The sequence below is a fragment of the Lissotriton helveticus genome, chromosome 12 (assembly GCF_964261635.1).
Source record: "Lissotriton helveticus chromosome 12, aLisHel1.1, whole genome shotgun sequence".
NCBI classification, from domain to species: Eukaryota; Metazoa; Chordata; class Amphibia; order Caudata; family Salamandridae; genus Lissotriton; species Lissotriton helveticus.
Window position 1 is genome coordinate 304,834,520 of NC_136073.1, and position 24,435 is coordinate 304,858,954.

Consider the following 24,435-nt stretch of genomic DNA (forward strand, 5'->3'; position numbering starts at 1 on the left):
AGGATCATAGTGGGAGATGGCTCCTACTAAGAATCTCAGTAGATGGTTGGATCTGTACATTGGTGGGTATTACGGCCCCAACCAAGACGATCCGTCGTACTTGGATATTATCAGGAACCATCTGGTAACTTCCCAAGATCCCGTAATTTGGGTGGGCGATTTTAATATTGTATTCAACCCTAAATTAGATAAATCCCCTAACTCAAGAGCCTGCACACTTTCCAAATCAAGGCAAACCCTTGCAGCAATAATGACACAGCTGCGCCTAGCAGACCTATGGAGGGAAAGGGTAGGCAATAAATTGGGGGTTTCTTTTCGGAACCTTAAATATAAGCATAAATCGAGAATCGATTATGCTTTATTCAGCTATTGTCTTAAAGACTCATTAACGGCGATAGTATATCTCCCCTCCCATCTGTCCGACCACTCTGCTATTCTGTTCACTTTAAGATCTGACCAGCAGACTAGACATCTGTCGTGGTCCTTTGACCGGACTATTCTATTGGAAGACGATGAAATCAGTTTTCTTGTAGCAGAGTCCAAACTATTCTTGGAGATCAACCTCGAATCTGCTGTTTTAGCCATGGTGTGGGAGGCACTGAAAGCTTTTTTGAGAGGTTGTATAATTAATAGAGCCTCCCATAGGCGGAGGACATACAGGGAGAAGATAAAAACTCTGGAGCTGGAGATGAATTTAATCGAGCAAAACCTCGGTACCTCCATGGGGTCAACAGACGAGCAAAGGAAGCTGGCTGACTTGAAAAAACAGCTGGAGATTATTTTACAAGAAAGGGTGGCTAAGAGATGAAAGGCAAGTAAGATCTCCCATTTTGAATTTGGGGAAGCGGCAGGTAGGATTTTGGCTTGGAAAGTCAAAGCTGACCAAGCTCAAAATTACATTAGAGAAATAAAACTGGAAGGGGAGGCTGCTGCCAGGATCTCTAACTCAGATATTGGGAGCGCTTGTTTGGATTTTTTCGAGGGGATTTATAAAGAAGACATTACCAATGACCGCATGGTAAGGGATACATGGCTTGATAAAATCTCCCTGCCAACTCTCTCAATAGTGCAGAGTAACTGTTTGGAGATGGAAATATCGGAGGCAGAAGTGAGTAAAGCCATTGGACAACTAAGGGAGGGAAGGCGGCTGGCCCTGATGGCTTACCAGGAGAGTTATATCGTGCGTTAGGCGTAGCTATTGTTCCAACACTGACGGCCCTTTTCAATGGGATTCTTATGAAGGGGGAAGCTCCCCCAAAGTCTTGGGGTGAGGCGACTATCGTTCTGATCCCTAAGTTAGGGAAGGACCCGTGTGGATCATATCGGCCAATTTCGCTCCTGAACAGCGATTATAAAATCTTTGCAACTATTATGTCAGCTAGATTGGGGAGCGTAATTGGCTCAATTGTACATCAAGACCAGAAAGGGTTCATTAAAGGGCGTCAGTTAGCAGATCTAACGCACAATTTGGTGGGAGCTATAGATATTGCCTCTGCCTTCTCTCTTCCTTTGGCAACCCACACTTTAGACGCAACAAAAGCCTTTGATAGGGTCAATTGGCCCTATTTGGCCGCAGTTCTGAAAAAATTTAAATTTGGTGAGGGTTTTTGTCGAGCTATCACTCTCATGTACGGGGCTCCATCGGCTAGGTTGTTAATTAATGGTGTCCTGACAGAATCTTTTAAAATTACGAGGGGCACTAGGCAGGGCTGCCCGCTCTCTCCCCTCCTCTTCAATTTGTACATTAAACCGTTTGGGTTTTGAGGGCAGAGGATAACATTCCTCCTTTCAAATTTGAGGGGTGGGAGAGGCGGGTAGCACTCTATGCAGGCGATATCCTCATCTTCACTTCTGACCCGGATTTATCGTTTCCCACTGTTATCAAGAGAGGGGAGGAGTTTGGGCGTATTTCGGGGTACGAGATTAATGCCAGTAAAACAGAAATAATGGCATGGAATATTGCTAACATACAACTGGATGTGACCTCCTCCATGCGATTCCTTGGAATCCGGGTTACCCAAGATGTTGGAAATATTGTAAAAAACAATCTAGACCACGTTTATAATGAATGTCGGAAGCTATTAAAATCTTGGGCTCACCTTCCACTCACCATACTGGGGAGGATAAGTTTGGTAAAGATGACTATCCTTCCCAAACTCACATTCATTTCCAACACCATCCCCTTGGCTTTTGATGTTAAACTGCTGGATAAGTGTCAGCAAGAGATTAATTGTTTTATCTGGAACTACAAAGCCACCAGATTGGCATTGAAGAAGCTGAGGAGGAGGAGGGAAAAGGGGGGGCTGGCATTACCTGACATACAGTACTATGCATGGGCTTTTCAGTTGTCCCACTCTAGAAGGCTCTTGAAAACACCATCCAGTTTTTCGATCAGGACAATGTTTAAAGCCATGCTAGTTGGGGCAGACCTGCCAATTGATGTTTTTTTGTATAAATTCGGGAACGAGAAATTTTTCAAAAAAGGCAAGTAAAAAATTCTCCAATCCCTGGCTAAAGCCTGGGCACACATTAGAAAGCGATTAGGGCTTTCCTATTTCTCAAACTTTGCGCCAGTGTGAAATTCCCCAGGCTTACCGCTATGTTGAAAGGATAGTCTGTCGATTCCTGTGAAGGATGCTGGGATTGTAAGATGGGGGGACCTGTTGGCAGGAGGGTCTATGATGGCATGAGAAGAGTTACGGGATAAGGTTGGCCCGGGATTATCCAGATTTAAGCATATGCAGCTTGATAGCTGGGCTAGGGCCCTGTGTCCGAAAAGGGCCATGCTGGGGAAAGTTAGCAACCTGGAACAGCAGTTGGTAGAGCCGCAAGGGGGAGGCAAAGAGGTAGTTCTGTGGTACTGGAGTTTGCTGGAAGAGGTCGATGGGGAGTTTGCCCTACCTGATGAGCTGTGGGGGGAAGAGCTAGGCTTTCAGTGCGAGGAGATATGGATAAAATCTTTTACTCTCCTCTATAAAACCGTTAAACCGGCATGGCTGAGGCGCAACCATCTGTTCACGGCACATCGGGCTCACCTCTCAAAATTCCAGCCAGGAAAAAAATGTAACAAATGTAATCTCCTCGAAGCGTCTGATGTACATATGTTTAAGGACTGCCCTTCCATCGGCTGTTCCTGGGAAGAAGTGAAGTCAACTTTGGACTCTATTCTTAATACATCGTTGTCTATCACTCTGCCATTAATAATTTTTGGCTTGGATGCTAGCATCACTGGTCAGGCAAGGTCTTTCTTGTTCTATGCAATCCTTTTGGCCAGGAGGCAAATTTGTAAAGTTTGGGTTGAAACAACGGCTCCATCACACTCAGGCTGGCTGATGTCCCTATATGAAACATCTACGGTGGACTTGGCCAGATCATGTAGTAAAGGTAACTTGGCTTTTTGGGATATGTTGGTTCAGTGGAGATAGGGCTCCGGTTTTTTTATTGGGTTTTTTCCCCGGGTCCTATGATTATGCCTACAACACTCCATGGACCTAGGGTTGTTGGTCTCCTCGGTTTGTGTGACGGTCCTATAGGTTGGAAAATACCTTGATGGAGTAATTACTAGCCCCCCCCTCTTGTTTCTCGGGATTCTTCCACCAATGTGGTTGGTGGTTGGCGTATCTTGAAAAGAGGGTAAGGCAAATGAGGACAAAAAAAAAGACATTGCAGGCTTTAGGGATAGTATCTAGAACTGTTTTTATCATTCATGTCAGATCATTCCCAATCACTAATACTAGTTACTGATCAAGCTCACCAGTAAGTTCTGGCATGCCTTTGGGCTCTTCGTTGTCCTGTATGTTACTTGACATGTATATCACTGGCTGTTACACATCATCTGCTCATTTGGTTGTTGAGCATTCTCTTCTATAGTTGCCACACAACTTGTAATCCATCTGAGCCAGCAAGCTACACATTATGTGGCTAATCTACATGACTCCCTTAGTGCTGTCCATCAGTGGATGGGCTGCAATCTCTTTAAGCTCAATCCTGGTAAAATTAACCTTTCACTTTTGCTCAGAGATAAACTCTTATGGAGCACATACTTATATCTACATCCATGGTCAAGCCACTGACTCCCTTTGCTTAGAGGAAATCATTTGTCGTGATTCTTCAAGAAAACCTGGCCTCTGACAATTTTATCTTCTCAATAATGAACACCTGATTTGGCCTGTTAAAGTCCCTTAGGAAAATTAGACCCTTCCATTCTGTCATTACTGGGCATCTGTTGACTTTTTCCGCATTATATCCAGATAAGAGTACTGCAATGCCCTCTTTTTTGGCATGCCATGTCAACAAATTGTTAGGAACCAGCATACTTAGTACTATGCAGTGAGGTCGGTTTGCAACCATAAGAAATAGGATTGGGTCTTAACTACAAGAAGGAGCCTACATTTAACTGACTGTTGAGCAAAGAGCTCAAGGCACTTTGCTTGATTCATAATTATTTCATAAAGAAAAACCCATAGGACAAGTTGGATATCTAAAGAACTACTGTCAACAGAGATCTCTAAGATCCACAAGTCATTCACTTCTGCAAATTCGCAGAATATACAGGTTTGGTGCTGTTGGTCTTCTCGCTACAAAGCTACTAAATTGTGGAAAATATCCCTACATTAGTAAGACAAATTTTAATATTGTCATTTGAGATGTTATCAATAATGTCATAAATTATGTCATAGAACATTTCATGAGTAATGTCATATGTAAGGTCAGAAGCAGTGCATACCGGGGGCGCAAGTTATAGTTAGTGCTGCTAACTATAAGTGGTGAATTTCTGTGTTTTTTTTTTAGTTCAAAACGTTAATGTTATTACTGACATATTCACATAACTGTAATGTTACTTTAACATTCAGTTCTTTCAGTGAATCTGTAAGTTTTAAACAAAAAATTATAACAAGTCTTAAAAAAAAAGTTTTTATGTGATGTGATACTTAATTCAGTGGCGCAGCCATAGAAGCCGGGGGGGGGGGGGGGCAGTCTGCCCCAGACACAGGAATTTTGGGGGTGGTGGCCGGTGCCCCCCATACCTGAAGCTTTCCCGGGGCGGTGGCCGCAGGAATCACCAGCATTCCCCCGCTCTTAGTTCTGGCCAGAGCGAGAGGCAAACACAGTGGTCTAGCTACACCACTGACTTAATTACCAATGCGCAAATGCAAACCCCAGTCGCGCACACAGCTTTTCGATGTGCGCAGTGGAGGCCTGGCCATGAGGCCTGGCCCTAGGGACACAATTCCTTAGGGCCATTTTTTTTTTTAAATAAAGGGAAAGGGAGCTATGCAGGCCCCCTCCCCAAGCTGGTTTTGGCCCCGGGGACCCATCCTCAGGGTTACATATTTAAATAAAGGGGAGGGGGCCTTGTGGCCACCCTTCCCATGCTTTGCTAGGACCTGGGGACCCCATCCCCCAGACTCACTCTTTTAAATAAAGGGGAGAGGGATGATGTGGTCCCCCTCCCTGGGCCTGTTGTGGCCCCAGGGATCCATACCCCGGGTCCTGGCATATTTTACATAGAGAGGGGGGTACATGGTGGGCTGATATTGGCCCGGGGACCCCATCCTCGGTTTTATTGTCAGGGGAGGGGGCATGCTGACCCCTTCCACAGACCTATTTCATCCTGGGACCCCATCGCCTGGGCTCAGCATGCTAGTTTGAGGTGGGGGCATGCAGCTACCCTCCCAGGTCTTATTTCAGCCTTGGGGACCCCGTCTCCAGGAGCCCATCCAGTACAAATTTTAAGGGGAGGGGGAACTCAGTCTCCCGACCAGGGCCAAATTCAGCCCTGGGGACCCCATCCCCGGGGCTCTATGCAATTTTTGTGGGGAGAAGGGCATCCGGCCCCCCTCATCAGGCTGAATTTGGACACAGGGACCCCATCCCCTGGGGTCTGGCGCAACAAAAGCTGGGTGTTCTGGTGCGGGTTGGAGCATTATTTTGATCTCTTTTCCTGCCCACATTAATACAGTATTTTAAATCACCCGCCAAGCCTGAGCAAACACCAAGTCCGATCCCAGTGGGCCGAAGCTTCACAAATGCTTCAGCCCACTGGTAGCGGACTTTGGATCTGTTTCCATGTCCGCAGTAATGTGGGCAGGAAAAGAGATCAAAATAATGCTCCAACCCGCACCAGAACACCCAGCTTTTGTTGCCCGGGTTTGCTCTCACTTTGCTAGAGTATTATACTCTAGCAAAGTGAGAGCAAACCCGGGTTTTCCTATCAACGCTGCTGCAGGCACCATCCCATTTTCTTACATTTTGGCCCCAGGAGTGGGGTCCCTGGGCCTCTCGAGGCTCGTGGAGGCAGGGTCAGGAAGCCCACTCCCCATTTCTTATACTTTGACCCTGGGGTTGGCTCTCTGGGGCCTCTTGTGGCTCAGTGAGTCCTCCCCATAAATAGTAATGTCAGCCCCAGGGGTGAGCTCCCCGGGGCCACTCACAGCTCGTGGAGGTTCACATAAAAAGTAACATCACTGCTCTGGTAGGGGGGCCGCGCTGCCCCCTCCCTATATAAACAGTTTTTGGCCCTGAGGTTAGCTTACTGGGGCCTATGGAGGCTTCCGTAGGAGGGCACACAGATCCCCTCCTCTTTTTGAAATCAGACCCGGGGTGCGCTCCCCAGGGCATTAGGGATTTAAATGCGTCCTGTCGCCATTTTTTCCGTTCCTCTGAGAGTCTTGTGAGATCGCAGCACTTTTTACCGTTTTATTTTTTCGCCACCAGGGGGTTCCCTCTTGGTCGGGGCCTAAATCCCTACCCTGCCCTAGCCCCATATATTTTTATTTTTTTACAGCCTCAGGACAGGGGACTAAGGGGCATATTTACAAGGGCTTTATCTCCGCTTTTTTGGCTTAAAACTATCACCCTATTTACAAGAGGGTGCTAACATGCATAATCGCATGTTAGCACCCTTTTTCCCAATGACTCCCTTTGCATCTCCAATAAGATGCAAAGTGGGCATCACTGGGCATACCCCGGATGGACAACCTTGCAAATATCGCTGATGTTCACCTCGCAATATTTACAAGGCTGCCCCAGCAGTTTAGCACACGTTAGTTTTTGTAGAAAACCGCTGTTTTCCCCAAAAACTAACGTCTGCTAAAATGCGGACTTACCTATCCCTAACATTGGGGTGGATTATGCTGATATGACCCTGTGGGCCGTATCAGCAAGTTTATTGCTGTTTTGCAGGGAACATCGCTGGAAAACCAGCGATGTTCCCTGCAAAACGGCGATAACCTCGCTATCTCTGGGATTTTTATCGCCCTGGAGAAATGCGTTGTTAATAACGCGCTACCAGGGCAATAAATGCCAGGGATAGCCTGCGATAAAAAAATTATCGCTAAGCACGGCCAGCGATAATTATCGCTGGCCATCGATATGCCCCTAAGTTCCCTTCCTGGCCGCCAAGACCTGGAACTCCCTCCCGACCCACCTCCGCCTGACCCAGGACCACCTCGCCTTCAGGAAGCAGCTCAAGACCTGGCTGTTCGAGCAGTAGCGGACCCCCCTCCCCCAAGCGCTTTGAGACCCTCCGGGTGAGTAGTGCGCTATATAAATGTTTTTAATTGATTGATTGATTGAGTCTCGTAATAGATGTCAGCAACATTTTTCTCATGTTGCTGGCGGCCAATCAGAGCACTCGCTCTCACAGTAGTGAGATGGCCAGGGGAAATAAAGCTCCCTTGGACAATTAGAACACTCTGGGGCATATGTACGAGGGGCTAACGCCTCCTTAGCGGCACTTTTCCAATGGTTCAGCAGCGATATTTTTATCGCCATATGTACAAGCTGTCGCTAACCTCTGTTAGCGGCAGTTTTATGGCGAAAACGTCCATTCTAAAGATCTGTTAGCAATAATGACGTGCAAGCGAAGCGATCCTGTGCAAAACCGGCCGCTAACCCCAGTTTGCGATATTTACAAGGGGATTCCTGAAGTTTGGAGGACCAAAAAAACTGCCTCTAACTGCCGCTAGAGACAGTTTTTTAAGACCAGAAAATAGCTGGTCTTAAAAATCGAAATAACACTTGGAGCCTCTTTCCAGCAGGTTTTGTGCTGGACAGCGCTGCAGGCAATGTTGCAGCGCTGCCCTGCGACAAAACTACAGGGCAGGAATGTGCACCGTCAATAAGATAGTGCGCATTCCTGGGCCTCAGTCCTGAACAATTTTGCAGCCCACCGGCAAGACAGCGTTGCAACACTTTTCACTACGCCCTGCTGCCGACACCACGGATGCGCAATATTCACTGGACAGCACTCCATGACGCAAGTAATGACAGATACGTCTGGAATCCTGAAGTATCTGCGCTAATGTCACGCATTGCTGCAGTCGTGTCACAAGCATGACGCACCTCCTGCAATGCATGGGGCCAGCCTTTAACTGTGGCACTGCGTCACCCTTACACCTGCCATCAGACAGGCGTAAGGTACTGACACAGTGCAGTCCTACAATTGTTGCAGTGAAATCTGAGGGATTTCACTGTGCCACTCCTATGAGACCTTGTCGCGTGGGAACGCACACCCTGGGTACATCATACCTGATGCAGTTATGAATTGACACAGGGCTTCACAAGGTCATGCATTTGGCTACATGCATCACTTTGCAAATATGGCGCAACGTGGTGCTAGTTTTGCTTGGACCATTCTTGAGGGGTGCCAGGATGTTGGCGCACTTGAAGATCCATCGGTGGTGGTTGCGCGCTCCTGTGTCATCGTCTGTAAGCGTTGGCAGAGTGGTGGTGCTGAGGGAGTTGACGAGATGTTCTTCAGTGGCCTTGATCCAGCGGCGAGGGGAGGCGATGATGGGGATGGTGTACGGTGGGCATGGTGAAGATGTGATGAATACAATGATGGTCGGTCCTGGAGAGTCCGGTGGTGTGTCTGTAGTTGAAGTTGCCTCTGGCAAAGGCAACGTGCTCGACCATGTGTCCTGCTATGTGGCTTGCTGCGGTGACTAGCTGCTTGAGTCTGATGTTGGGGAGCTTCCCCAGGAGGGGCTGGTGTTCTGGTCACTGGGGTTGTCCAGGGGGAACTTGAGTTCGCTTAGTAGGCTGTCGTCGTTGGATGGGAGAGCCTGGTGTGCAATGAGGTGAGGGGGGCCTGCAGATGAGAGTGCCGCAGAGAATGGGGTTGGGGTTGGTCCGGATCTGGAAGTTGAGGTGTAACCTGGTCACCGTTGGGTCATTAGAGTGCGTGGTAGGTGATGGCAATGCCTCCTCCCGGATGGTCGGGGTGGTCCTTGCGGGTGATTTAGTAGCCGTCAGTGATGGCGATGTCCAGTCCGGAGCAGATGTTGGTCCTTTCAGGCGATGTGGCGTCCAGGGTGTATGGCGGGGAGGGTACTGGTGCCACAGTGGTGGAGTGGTGGAGTGTCACAGAGGAAGGTCCTTGGTGCTGAGCACGGTCCAGGGGCAGATGGACACAGACAGGCTTGCCTTTGACATGACATGACATGACATGTAATGGACATGACGTCCATTACAATGCAGGCATTACATCGTAATGCCTTTACAACGCACCTCCAGCAACGCATGTGCCTTTACATCGCAGTCCATTACAGCGCATTGTGAGGTCAGTAATGAGGAATTTTTAAGTTTTAGGGTGGATGTCAGAGATGAAATTTGGGGTATCTCATGGGGTAACATTTGAAAATATGGGGTGTGTTTTGGGGTCAATTACGAAAATGCGGGTGAGCATTTGGGTCAAAAATTAAAACAGGGGTTTGCGTTTGGTTCAAATATGATTTTTAGGGTGTGTTTTGGGGGCTCAAAGATTAATTTTAGGGTTCAGGGTTTGCTTTGTGATGCAAGGGTTAGTTTTAAGGTTGCACTTACTGTAGTGGGAATAGTAATGTTTACATCTCCGCTATCCAACACCTTCCCTACTATTGCAATATGCCTAGTATTAGTATGCATTTTAATGGAATGCGATATAATGGTATGCGTCGTAACTTCATATATACCTTTGGCATACCAGTGGTAGGCCCGCTGAGCATGGCTGCACTGCGGCCGCCATTGAGAAGTGCTGTGGGGGGGACTAGACAGCTGGGAGGTGGGAAACGCCCGAAAGGATGCTGGATGGGGAGTGGATGCTGGTGTGTGTGTGAGAGGGTGTTGTAAATATTTAAATGAGAGAAATATTACCTCGAGGCAGGGTCCTGTGTCTTCGCTGCTCCTGCTCTCCTGAGTCTGTTTCCAGGAATAGGAAGTAGGAAGCTAATCTCCCTACCCTATGCCAATCACAACTCTGCAATGCGGCGTTGGTATTGATCATTGGCGCCGGGAAAAGGCGTTCAGCCAGGGGCTGAAGGGATGGGCATGTTCTTCATGCAGGCTGTAATGCAGCCTGCACTGCAAACAGGACAGTGCGCATGACTGCTTTGGGCTGCCTGAGTGTGCCGACCAAACAGTCATTGCGCACTTGAGTGGAGATGCCACTCTGCCCTGCTCTGTGAGTGGAGCAGCCCTACCCACCCTCCCACCCGCAAAGGAAACATAGCACAATTACATCCTGAAGTTATCATAATGTGATGATTTTTCCTCTTCTTGCACTGGTTGAAAGCAGTGGGGTGATGCTCTTCTGCCATAGCCGTCACTGGGGGTGTGTCAGCTACAGGTGTTAGGCCTGTGCGACTCGACCCCGGGCCTCCTCCACTGCGCATCCCCCCTTCTCCTTACCTGGAAATTGACACTGTGGTGCAATCTGCTGCACTCTCTCCAAATCTGTGAATCCGCCAGTAAGGTGGGATTTAACAAGCCTGGGAACAGCAGTCACCGACAAGTCCGCTGGTGAACCTCCCGATGCAGTTGATGCAACAGCGCCCCCTCAGGCGTGAAGTTGCAGCGTTCCCGCCACACATGTTCGGCGCAGCATAGGGGCCTCAACCTCCACAGCATCCGGCCAGCGCAACATCATCTGGCCTGTGATGCAGAGAGGAGCCGGCCACCATTGGTAATCCCCTCCGTGCACCCCTGTGTAGTGGTGGATTGTAGTATGCAATGCAGACCTCCCTAAGTTGGTGCACAGGAGTGCCTCTACCATTCACAGCTCCAAGGGGCTCAAGGAGGTGATCTCACACAGGTCAGCAACGTGTCTCCATGCGACCTGCATGACTTCACCACCAGATACAAGCGATCGCTGCACCTCAATGTCTACCGTCACGGCTCATTGACTCCACAGCTCCTCCTCATCCCACTCTAGGCTCCAGACGCTGGTCCGGCGAGGCATCCAGTCTCCAGATGCAGGTCCAGTGAGGCATCCAGGCCCCAGATGCAGGTCCAGTGAGGCATCCAGGCTCCAGACGCAGGTCCTGCGAGGCATCCAGGCTCTCATCCTGGTCATTCTAGATATTGGGTGGCTTGAGGGGGTTGTTGATGTATGCTGCCCTCGGCCCTGGCTGCTCCATTCTGAATTTCACTGTTTCTTTTGCCTATTTTCTATTGGAGGTCGACTGATAGGCTATTTTTTCCAATAGAGAAAAAAAACTCATGTTGGGCTGACTAACATGCGTTTTTTGCCGCTAATGGGCCTTTTGCTGGTTTTCGCCCGCCAACGCCGGAATCCCTATCGCCATTACGCTAATGTTAGAGGTAGTTTTCACTGCTGGTCCCTGAAGCAGTACATAGTGGGAAGAAAACTGCCGCTAACTAGCGTTAGCTGTAGTTTTCGCCAGTCCTGTACATATGGACCTCTGTTTTTAAATTGGCTTTCCCACGAGAGTCTCTGAAACGCTCACTAGCCCAACCGTCCAAATATCTATATATTTGAGCCTTAATTTCTCAAAAAATACTAAATGGATTTACACCAAATCATAAAAATGATAATATGCCAAATTTTATGTCATTCCATTCAGCAATTTTTGCAGTAGCCCGTTTTAAAGAAGTCTATGGAAAATGTATGGGGACTCTTTTCTCAGCTTCCACTTGACGGATCACCCTGAAACTGTTCAGTAAGGAGCTGAGGTGGATACATTTTTTGGGGGAAGGTTTTGAATAGATCATCAAATGACTTCAAAGTTATTAGCAAACTAGAAAACTCTCTTTCATTGGAAAAGCAGTCCTAACTATAACTGCCTAGTGGCGACTGCCACTAAGTAATCTCTATATATATGTATAGGTATACAATTAAGGAAAATCGATGATTATTCCTAGCAGGCCCCATAATGGAATGAAACCCTTGTCTTCACTAATCAAAAGGCTGAAACCTTCACTGAAGCACCACACACGTTGTTTCAAAATCCTGAACAGAAATCAAAGGGAATATTTCAAGGCTACAACCCAACACAAGCATGTGATGCGTTTAGCCATGTAACTGACTCAAACACATTGAAACAGACAAGTTTTGCCATCAGGATATTGATTAGAAATTAACACGCTCCCCGCAACAGGAAAGAGACAGAATGCTCATGTGCAAGGCAGAGTTGCAATAAATAAAGTTCTGGTACTTATCTGATTGAGCAGCAACAAAACAGGTCACTTTTTACAGCATCTATTTATGGCCTTTTCCTTTGTGTTTCTGGTACAAGCCCCTGCTAGCAGGATTATGGGTATTGTGGTTTTGCCTTTAAATTGTTAGCTTCTAAAAACAAACAGCAAGAAATGCATGATAGAACCTCGAATCTTGTGTTAAAATCCTTCCACGCTGCAACCTCAATTAACATGAGTCTACCGTGAGGACAGCACGAGATGGCTCTTCCTATGAGACTGTTCAGATAACAAAGATTCAAACAAGCCTGACCTTGTTTGAATTGTTTATTGGCTGATTTGGATTTTCTTTTTTAAGTTTCATTCAGTTTTTCAAAGTGAAAAATAATCTGGCACATGCATCAACCAAAATAGCCCTCGGTAAAATAGCGATTCGGTAAAACAGATCGTTACCGAACTCAACACCTGATTTCCCAATGCATCAACCCCAATCCGGAAAAAAATAAAGAATCGCAAATAAACCCACGCGCTAAAATACTGAATCCCAAAACAGCGATTCGTAATTACCGAGAAATTATTTTGCTCCCGGAAATAGCGAATCGCAAATAAATAATCGCAACGGAATGCATCAAAACTCGCTAATACTGAAAAACCCGAAAATCCCTATTTAGCATGAGCAGAATAAGAGGAAACTCAACCAGGAGGTAAAGTTGGTGAAAGGAAAAAAAATAATTAAATCACCAGGTTGATACAATCAGAAACCCTTCAAAGATGCCACTGGAGACCCCGTATGTTAACCAAAATGGCTGCCCTCTACGTGCTTGCTAGGAGGATGAGAATCAATGGATTGGTGTCACTACAACGCATGCTTTTACATCGCATGCCTTTACAACGCGGTTTTTACCACGCATACCATTACAACGCATAGCGCTTTGGGGTGCTGGATAGTGAATATTTTAATTTACTATTCCAACTCCAGTCCCCGTGGACACTAGGGAAGGTTATTGGAGAGTAAATTAACCTATTCCCTATCCTAGAGCGCCCCCCAGCGCAATGCGTTGTAATGGTTTGCGTGGTAAAAGTTGCGATGTAATGGTAGTGCGTTGTAAAAAATTCGTTGTAACCGTGCCACACCGAATCAATGCAGCAACACAGCGCAGGAGAAGGATTCAGAAGAGGGTATTCAGGGTGCGCATCACATTGCTGAGCCAGAATGAGGACGAAATCTATGGCAAGTAGAGACTGAATTGTGCCATGATCATGCGCCTAATTGCTGACCTGGAACCACTACTACAGCACCAGACCAGTAGGACCAATGCCATCCCTGGCGTCTGGAAGTTTCCAGGGGGTCGTAGCGGTTGCAGGAGGCGTATCCCAAAGCGCACTTTCACACTTTTTCAGCAGATTCCTTGATGCCATGCTGACAATGTTACAGACCCACATCACCTTCCCCACAACCCCACAGCAGTTGAACCGGACCAAACGGGACTTCTTCCAGGTGGCACAGTTTCCCCATGTCATAGGATGCGTTATCTGCACGCATGTCCACATCTGTCCCCCCTCAGCCAACGAGTACATATTCCGTAACCGGAAGTCCTATCACTCTATAAACGTGCAGGTTGTGTGCAATGCCAAGCACATCATTACGGACATTGTAGCACAATTTCCCGGGAGCACACACAACGCCTACATATTCAGACACAGTGGCATCCACAGGCATCTGCTCAACGGTGAATTCGGAGAGGGACACCTACTAGGTACATACATATACATAATTTTTCATGCCATCATCACATATGTAATTGTATTCATGCCGCTAACCCTTTGCTCCCCCCCCTGCAGGTGACAGCGCATACGCCTTGCATGAATATCTCCTCACTCCCTACCTCAACCCAGCAATACCTCAGGAGCAGGACTACAACGCAGCACATATCAGTACCAGGAATGTGGTAAGAAAACCTTTGGTATCCTTAAAAGTCGCTTCAGGATCCTACACAAGATGGGAGGTGCATTGCCGTATGACCCTGTAACCTGCTGCAGGATAATAGCAGTGTGTGCCATGCTGCACAACAATGCTACAAGAAGGGGGATACCAATAGAGATGACAACTTTTGTGATGAACAACCCCCTGCATAACACCGACAGGCACACGTGCCAAACACAGAGAAAGGACAAAGGAGGCAGACATACATCACACAACATCACTTCAGAGGCAGATAAGAATGAGCCATCACTACATTGTCTGGTGTACCAATGTTTAATACACATGAGCACTTGTCAAGTGAATATGATTAATACGTCAACATGATGCTGACTCAACACATTGTGAGAGATACATATCCGTTGGCATCATGGGAGTACCATCACGAAATGTAGGTGGCCCATGGTAACATCACCATGGCCAAATAGCCGATAGTACATGACTATTTGCGCCTTCCACGTACCCCCAGCCTCCTGTCGCGTGACTCCTCTACATCACCACGATGTGTGTCGGTGGCTGTAGAGCTACGCGAACTGCGCCTCCTATCACTGGTCTCCGGCACAGAGATGTTGCTGACGCTCGATGCCGCCTCACTCCCCTCCTCCTCTTCCAAGTTGCTGCCACTAAATGAGCCAGACTGCAGATGTTCTACTGCAGTGGTCACCTGGCCTAAGGCCTTGGCCACATCCCCGCAGTAATGACCCAGGTCTATCTGCAGTGACACTGATCTGCGTGCCAATACAGCTGTGCTGTTGCTGAGCTTGGTGATGGCCCGGGGCGAGGCATTTGACCGGAGCAAGTTCTGACGTTGCCTCCTGCGGTTGCTGTGTTGCCCTGCTAGGACTGCATGGGTTAGCTCCTGTAGGCACTACTTTATGCCTTGATTCCCCTCTGCTACGACTGTGGTCAGTTGACGCACAGCGTCTGTCATTGTGCACATGTTGCTTGCCAAGTTGGAGATCTTCATGTTCATTGTTCCCATGTGTCTCCCTTACAGGCACTGAACACGTAGCATCTGGGACTCTACCCCACCGTAGCCGTGTGTAGGCTGTTCGGATCACTCAGCAAGTCTTCCCAGGGGCCTGCGCTGCTGTCTGACTCAGCCACATCCTGGTGTTCGAGCTGGCGGAGTGACACGGGACTGGCGGGGAACACTTGTGGGTGCTGGGCTCTGCTCCATCTCCATTACCTGCAGGGAGGGGACATGTGCCCTGCGTCTTGGTGGTGTTGTCAGTGGTGATGGTGATGGTGTTGATGTCGGTAGTGGTGGTGGTCTGGATTGACGTTCCTGCGGAGTCTCTCCATCGGTCCCTGCCGGTGTTTTGGATATGAAGAGGCGTAGCTGTCATCAGAGTCCACGGGAGATGCATCTGTGTGTGAAACAGAGCATTGTTATTTTTATTACTAAATGTATCTGTTATTCATATTGCATACTTTCTACTTAATAAATGATATATTTAGACAGACTGTTAGACCTGTGCTGCTGGTCTCATTTCTTGCACATTGGGGATCATATATGCACACTTGGATGACATGACTACAACTCCTTTGATGCAACACTTCTGTGAGGGTATATGTGTTAGGCACTTCTTCCTGTACACTGTGATTAGCCTGAGGGGATGGGCATAGGTATGTAACATGTAGCGTATCAGCACAGGCATGCATCTTACCTTTGCTATGCTCGCTGCGCCGGAAGTGTCCATTTGGAGACTCCCACGACTGCCTCGGGCTCAATGGTCCCCTCGACGAGGTCCTCCAGGGCTGGGTTGGGAGTTACTCTGGATGTCCCCCCTCCTGTGGCAGCTGCATCCTTCACTCTTTCAGCTATTTGCTCCTTCGCCCTTTTTCTGAGGTCATACCACCTCTTCTTAAGATCGTCTATGCTGCGGTGCGTGACTCCGACCGCATTTACCCTCTCCTTGATGCGCAGCCAGATCTTGCGCTTCTCGGCTTCAGGCACCTTCAGTGACAGCTTTCCAAACAGCTTGTCATGCTTGCTGCTTACCCCCTCAATCAAAAGTTCCTGTTCCTTGTCAGAGAATTTTCTCTTCCTCTTTCTGGGCGTGTCTGAGGTTTGGGATGCATCCTTGTCCATCCTGGATTGCTGTGGTGTGGCTGGTTTGTGAGAGTTGAGTATCTCAGCTCAGCTCCTGTGCTCTGCCTCCTCCCCTGGGGACTTCAGGGCACTGAATGAAGCATGGGCTGGATGACTTCCTGGTTGTGATGTCATCAGCCTGCTTCCAAAGCGACCCTTTTTTTGCGATTTCGCTAAAACCGAATTCGCTAATACCAAAATCGCTAATAGCTAATTCGGTATTTGCTAATCTTTATTTTAAGCTCTCGCTATCGTGATTTCGGTGTTTCTTAGCGATTTTTAGCGAATCGGTAAAAAATACCGAATCTGTTGATGCATCGCAGAAAACAAATCCTTATTTGCGATTCCTTATTTATTGCTAATAAGGACTCGTTTTACCGAATTTTCATGCATGGGCCCCAATAAGTCTTAATATAGCATTTTAAGGCAAAATTGAATTTGTGCAGCACTCTTTGTAGTCTACTTTGTTGTGAGTTAATCTACATACTCATCGCAAAAAAATGTATGACTTTTTATATCTGAAGGCATGCAGTGCATGCCTTAACCCTTCTTCAATAGGCATTACCCGAGACTGCTTTTTTTTACTGGTAAACAATGCGATTAATTTGTAAATTAGGCTTTATGAGTTCACGTTATACACATTTTTTTGCAGGCAATGAATATTTCTAACTTGGAGAATGGCATTAAGAAAGAAACAGTAATTTCATCGTTACCAATGTTTAGACAACTCGTGGTAAGTCATTTTCCCTCTACCTTCTTTTATTCTATTTAACTTTTATATTAATATTAAATATCTTTCCTGATAGTTTTCAAGGAATTTAATGTTATGGCATTATGAGCCGCAATGGTATACAAATTGAAAAATTATATCACAGATTAGACAAGTTTTACGTTTTTGTTTGACTAATTTGACCGTTTTCATTAATGCTCTATTCTTTTGAGGTCCCAGGTGCAACTCCCCCCACCCATCTACATGCAGATAGCTCTATTCAGCCCTGTGCTGACTCACCCTGTCTCCTGGAATCCCCCAGCCCCTGTCACTCAAACTCCGGACAAGGAATATACAACTAGCAGAGGCAGGCTTGGATAGTTAGGCAAGACAATACCTACTTTCTTAAAGTGGTGTTTTCAAACACAGAATGTTAAAACCAACTTCCCTAAAAGATGTATTTTACCATTCTGAGTTCAGGCATACTAAATTTGAATGTCGACCTAGTTCTCTGAGTAAGTTAGGTTTATAAGATGTTATAATCAAACTGCCCATTTTTGCCTACGGGGAACAGTTAGCCATGCAATAGTGAAAAACGAAAATGGCTGTAATACACTATTAGGACATGCCACACACACCAGGGCATGCCCTACCTTTTACCTACAATGCACCCTGCCCTTGGGCCTACCGTAGGGGTGACAAATATGCAGAAAAGGGAAGGTTTAGAGACTGGCAAGTGGGTGCACTTGCCCAGTCAACATGGCAGTACCACACTGCACACAGGCCCTGCAATGGCAGACCTGAGACTCACTTTACAGGCTGCTTTTGTGGGTGGCACAACCAGTGCTGCAAGACAACCAGCAGCATTTGATTTACAAGCCCTGGGCACACTCAGTGCACTGTACTAGGGTCTGACAAGTAAACCAAACCAGCCAATCATGGAGTCACTAATCCATGCATCAATTTACCATAGGGAGCACTAGCACTGTGGCACTGAATAGCAGTGGCACAGTGCCCAAAGCATCTATAACCAGCAAAAACACATGAGGCAACAGCAAAACATGGAAGGGAGACCCACACCAACAGTGCCAGGTCTAACGTGGATGATTCTAAATTTTGAAAGAGGGCTGGATTTTTTTAGATATTGGGTCCTATCAGATTATATTTCTATTTCCAAAAACCTTCTGCAGAGCTTTGTGTAAGTCCTAAACAAATGTCCAGTTGAAGGCAGAATTCAACGACCCACTCTGTGTTCTAAATTGCTTAAAAACTCTCAACATTTGGCCACGAACAGCGATGGCCGCCTGAGTTGTGAGCTCCACTGTGCGTAGTGCTCCAGACGGAGTAGGTGGCTTCCCATGCATGACTGAAGGCATGATACTGATGTCTCCCGCACTGCTGGGAGCCCTGGAAGGTGATGGACTTATTTACAAAGCAGCAGAGGTGTAATTGGCAGAAAGATAGAACTGAGGTATGCATGAGGAAGCCAGGCCTAGAGGTGCAACATTAGCCTCGGCCCTAGAGCTCTACAATCACAAACAAAGTTCTGGCCCTGCTTACATCAGAGGGCCTCTGCTTCTGAGGAGCCTGACGTGATTGACGAAGGTACATCGATTCTCCTCATAATCAGGCTAAAGATTATATGAGTCCTGAGGGAATGATGTGGACTGCGACATGGGTGAGTGTTCTGGTCTCTGCATAAGGGCAGCAGTGATTTTCCTCATTATTCTACTGACGGCATTAACAGCCCTTAGAAAACTATGCTGGCTATGACACAAATGTCATGGATTCACTCTATGCCCTGAATATCGTACTAACGGACCACCACTTGTATTGAGGTATTCAGGAGCCCGCCAGGCCTGCAATTATTTATAGCAGCTCCAGCCTGCACTTGCTTGAGTGACCCTGTCTTCTGCAGTTGTATTGCCGCATTGTATTAAACATGGAGAAAGTCTAGTGAAAATCGTCTTCTACCTCAATAAATTGCTCCATATCACAACCGGATATTTTGAGGAACTTAAGATACGAGGAAAGCTTCAGACCTCAAACAACTATACAGCCAGGTACTCTTCCCTACCGGGTTTCCTACTTCAAATTCCTACGCCCTAACATCGTAATGCTGGGAAGGTGCCATCACGGCCTTCGCCACAACTAAATGCACTAAATAAATTAAAAGTCCCTTGGGGAAGGCGGGATGCACTATGGAAGTCCACATGAACCAATAAATCTTTCCAATACAAGGAATACGCTCAGAGAAGAGAAGAGTCTTAATTGTAGTCTCCTTCCCTCGTCCATCCTGCTCATTCCATTCCCCTTAAGCAAAACAGTGGGAAATTAGAGTATCAGTGGATTACTGGAGGTTATCAGGCCTGGAGTCATGCCTGGAGCCTAAGCCTTCACAACGTCAGGAGCACTACCTCCAAGTCTACTAATTTCCCAGGACAGGTCCCTGAACCAGATATGGCAAGTAATATTTGCGCGGCAGTTCACACACGGTGAGGAGAGCCCAAATATACTCCCCCCACTATAGAATGGAAGTTTCTGGAAATTCCAACAGAAGATATGAGGTGTGAATCCTGAAGAATTTCTGCACAGACCTAGACCAGTGCCTAGCACCTTTCATAGATACCCTAACGGAGGAGTGGTCCATACAACAACACAATATCTATTCCTGGAATGCCTATTGTGAGTAGTCACTACCGGTTTACAATAAAGTGACTGGAGTCTGGTTCTTGCAGATTTTGCTGCACTCCTGCACTTTTGTGCTTTTGCATTGGTTCAGTGTACTACACTGGGTCTAAAAAAACGAATGTCCTCCTCAAAGCACCTAAGCAAGTCCTCCAAACAACTCCTTTATGCAGACATACTCAAGCAACCATGCAATATGTCTACGAAAGGCACCACCCCTGCATCTGACAGTTCATCCAAGGCTACCCAAATCTCTACACAGGGTGAGACTGTGGATGGCATCTTACTGGAAATGTCAGCTGTCAGTTGGAGGGAATGGACATGAACATATCCTCTTTAGCGGAGGAAGGAAAGTCAATAAGAACAGACATTGCGGGGTTCCATTCAAGAACAGAGGAGCTTGACCAAAGGCTGATAGCAGTAGAGGAATGTCTAGAAGCAGTACAAAGTAGAGATGAAAAACTATTATTCCTTTGCAGCAAACTGATCGACTTGGAAGATCGCAGCAGGAGAGATAATATTCAGTTTTTTTGGATTCCTGGAGAAAATTGAAGGCCCGAATGTCAGAACATTCCTCTGAAATAATCTCCCGAATCTGATGGGCATCACCTTTGACTCACCACTGGAAATACAGCGTGCACACCGTATTGGTCTCCCACGCAAAGCCCTTAAAACACATCCACGTCCCCTCATTACCTGTTTCCTAAGACATGAACAGGCAAGGCAGATGTGTGCAACAGCACGCACCCAACTTCAATTCGCATAGGATGGGCATGAAATACGTATGGCAGCAGATTTCTCTAGAGTGACTAATGAACGCCGTAAAACATTCCTCTCCATGTGGACATCAAATATGACCTCTTTGAACCAGCCAAAGATGGAGTATCCAAAGATTTATACGACCCTGAGGACTTGCGCCTCTTACTGGACCCCCTAAGGCCACAGGATATGGACTCGCAACATTCTCCTCCAGAGCAATTGCAACCTAGCTCTTCCACATTGACTCCAGGCAACAGGCGACGGAACACTAGCGACTCAAGACACTGTGGCAGCGATCCTGAAAGATCTGTCCGCACTCACTGGGATACAGTTTCAGCTCTTCAAACTGTGACTGCCTTTACTCAGAAGCAACATAGAGACAAGTCTTGCTCCCTTCTAAAATCTTCTTCGGATGAAGAGTGAAGTTTAGTGAGGCTTAGTCATGGGCATGATTATGGTCATAATTGCATTCAGAACCTTTTAAGTTAGAGGCAGACCTGGATGTAGCTAAGTTGCTGAGAAGAAAAGAAACGATCAGACGCAGATAGCTTAGTATTGTATACATTGGGTTTATTGTATCTACTGTGTTAACTATGCCAATTGTGTTCATTTTACTGTTGCTTCGCTAATGATATATAGTATGTAGATGTAAATTGAAGTCATGACTTATAAGGTCTTTTTATTATTGTTATATGTAAAGTAATTGAAGTCAATGTTGTTAGCATAATCGCACTTGCTTACAAGTAAATGTACTTAACTCCGGAGTCGATTAGTATGCTATCTTACTACGCCAGGATGTTCCTTCCTTTTACCAATATTATAACATGCTCCGGCCTGCAAGACCTAAATATCCTTTCTGTTTTGTCTCAGCCATTCCCTCGTCCTCCTGATGGAGTCTCCCCTCATGGTGGTGTTCCAACGAGCTTAAACCCCTGGGGTTCAGGGTCTCCTCTGCTGCACAGCCAGTAACTCCTGCTTCCAACTTATTTCTCTTAGGTTCCCCCTTCCTCTATACCCCCCACTTTTCCCCCTGATAAGTTGCATGGCATCACCCCCCTTGCGATCTAAGTCCAGACTCTCATCTTTGACACCGTTGACTTCGACCACTTCACATGAATACCACCACCTCTGTTGTGGACCAGGGACTCTCCCTTCCATCCTCCATCCTCCCTTTCTTTTCCTTCATTCCATTTTTCCCGCCCACAGAAACCGGAGACCTCACACACTCTCTGCACCCCTAAACGTCCTTGGCACATAGATAGGAACCATCTGCCTCTGCCCTTCTCTCCCTGTCCCCTCAACATGACTACCTCTCATCCACTTTGCGTAATAACATGGAACGTTCATGGGCTAACACATTACATTAAACAGAACAAAATACTCTCTTATCTTCAATCAAATCAGGTGGACGTAGCACTACTCCAGGAAACTCATCTGGATTCCCAAGAATCTAACAAACTACACAGGGACTTGGTGTGAAGGGTGATACATAGCAGTGTACAGAAGGGAGACGATCTAGACACAAGACCCACCCGCAAATGCAGGGTAGCGATTCTCATCCGCAAATCTATACCGGCTACAGTGACAAAGACATGGACGGATCCAGATGGAAGATACACATTTGCCAAATTGCGACAGTTTACGCCCCGACCGGAGGCATCTCACAATACTTTATAGGTGGGGATTGGAATCTGGTAAGAGATCCAGGTGTGGACAAAACAGGTCCCCTCGACAAAGCCAATGCCACAGACAGAGCCCTGATGAATGACAGAGTGGGGATAATGGTCTGGTGGATCATTGGCACCTTTGTCACCCAGCAGATATGGAAAATACTTTCATTCCCCCACTCATGGCACACTTTCATACTTAGATTACTTTCTGGTCTCCCAGAGAGTAGTGCATGCAGTTCAGGAATATCACATCCTAGAAGCAGCACTTTCTGATCATTCTCTCATCTTCCTGTCACTAGAAATAGGACTGACAAGACCGGTACACAAACCCTGGCAAAAGAACATTCAGCGCCATAGGACCCCTAAGGGTGCATCCCAACCGCGAGCACACCTTATATGTTATCTTTCTACCAATTAAGGGTCTGTAAACCCAGGTAGGATCCTATGGGCAGCAGCAAACGCTACCATACGGAATCAGCCTATGAGGGTTGCAGCACCAGCTAACAAACAAATTGCTGCTCGACTGATAGATCTGGTACGGGATATTGCATCTTATACTCGCTTATACACAACAAAACCAACCCTACAGCATCGCAAATATTTGGAGCAGGTCCGTATGGCATTGAATGGTCTTTTCACTTCTAAGGCAGAATATGCCCTGCAAAGGATGAAAGGCAGGCACTATGAACAGGGGGAAAAACCTTGGAGACTACTGCCGGCACAGCTACACCAAAGAGAAGCAGCCATGGCCATAGCAGCTATACACTCATCCGGAACAACCACATTAACATGACCTCAGGATTTTGTGAATGAATTCGCCCTATTCTAGAAGTCTCTCTATACTCAAGGACCTCAGGCTTACGGGGATAAGTTGGATGATTTTCTCACAGAGGTGACCCAACCCTGCCTTTCTGATGAAAGTAGAACACTTCTGGAAGGAGAGATCTGTAAAGAGGAGATATTACCTGCAATAGCCAATCTACCCTACCACAAGGCCCCAGGCGAATATGGATTTCCTGCCTAGTTTTATAAGGCAGTGATAGCTGTTTTACCCAAACCTGCGAAGGACCCCTCACTTTGTGGGAGTTATCGTCCTAAATCACTATTAAATTGTGATATCAAAATCCTGGGTAGTGTTTTGGCTTCTCGCCTACGTAAAGTCCTACCCTCTCTGATTCACCATTTCCAAGTGGGATTTGTACCTGGATGCTCTTCCAGGAGTCATTTACGTACCTTAATCCACACGCTGTGGTCCGCCAAACACAGTCAAAATGACGGCCTGGTATTATCACTAGATGCGTAGAAGGCGTTTGATTGCATTGATTGGGAATACCTTTTTAAAGTGCTGGAACGATTCGGATTGGTGGGATCAGTTCATAGCCACAGTTCGACTGCTATACGTTTATCCCACTGCACAAGTAAATTGCAGGGGCTTTGTGTCTGAGCCATTCCTGATTCGTAGAGGATCTGTCTCTTGTCCCCACTTATTTTTCTATTAGCTATTGAGCCTCTTGCCGCTACAATATGTCAAGCTACCAATGTTAAGGGCATACCCCTCCCGACTGGAGAATCTAAACTCTAACTATGTACGGATGACATTCTGCTTTCCCTCACGGATCTTCATCGTTCCCTTCCGTCCCTACTCCAAATCATAGATGACCTCTCTTCTTTTTTCGGCTACAAAATAAACTGGGACAAAAGTGAAGCCATTCACGGATTTTCCTTTCACTGGCAATCCTCTGGTCTCAAATACTTGGGTGTACTTGTGAATCGGTGGACGGAGGGGATGGCTGCAGATAACATAGGTCCCCTACTCACTCAGATGCAGAACGACTTTGAAAAATGGAAGGCTTTGGGGCTCTCAATGTGGGGTTGAGTACAAGCTGTGAATATGATTACTCTCCCGTGCTTCGTAAATACTATTGGTATGCTCCCCCTTCAGATATCTTTGATCATGCTGTGCTCAATGGACACTAAGATAAAATTGTTTGTGTTCAATTCAGCAAGATCTCGCCTAGCAGCGTTGAAATTGAAAGCTCACCACTCCTGCAGAGGTATGAGCCTTCCCTTGGTAGAACACTTTGCCATTGCGCTGAAATTATCCCAATTGACGTCT

The 24,435-nt window shown here is 46.8% G+C and overlaps 1 protein-coding gene across 2 annotated transcripts in view; it reads left to right on the forward strand.

Annotated features, from left to right (window-relative positions):
* Positions 1 to 24,435, forward strand: part of LOC144797774 (fatty acyl-CoA hydrolase precursor, medium chain-like) — a 420,050-nt gene that overhangs the window by 279,586 nt on the left and 116,029 nt on the right. For both annotated transcript variants that reach the window (XR_013603460.1, XM_078668535.1), the window contains exon 10: positions 17,146 to 17,226. Coding sequence is in view for 1 of the 2 variants with exons in the window: in XM_078668535.1 (XP_078524661.1) it covers positions 17,146 to 17,226 (81 nt within the window). In the remaining variant the exon portion in view is untranslated. The remainder of the gene's footprint in view (positions 1 to 17,145; positions 17,227 to 24,435) is intronic.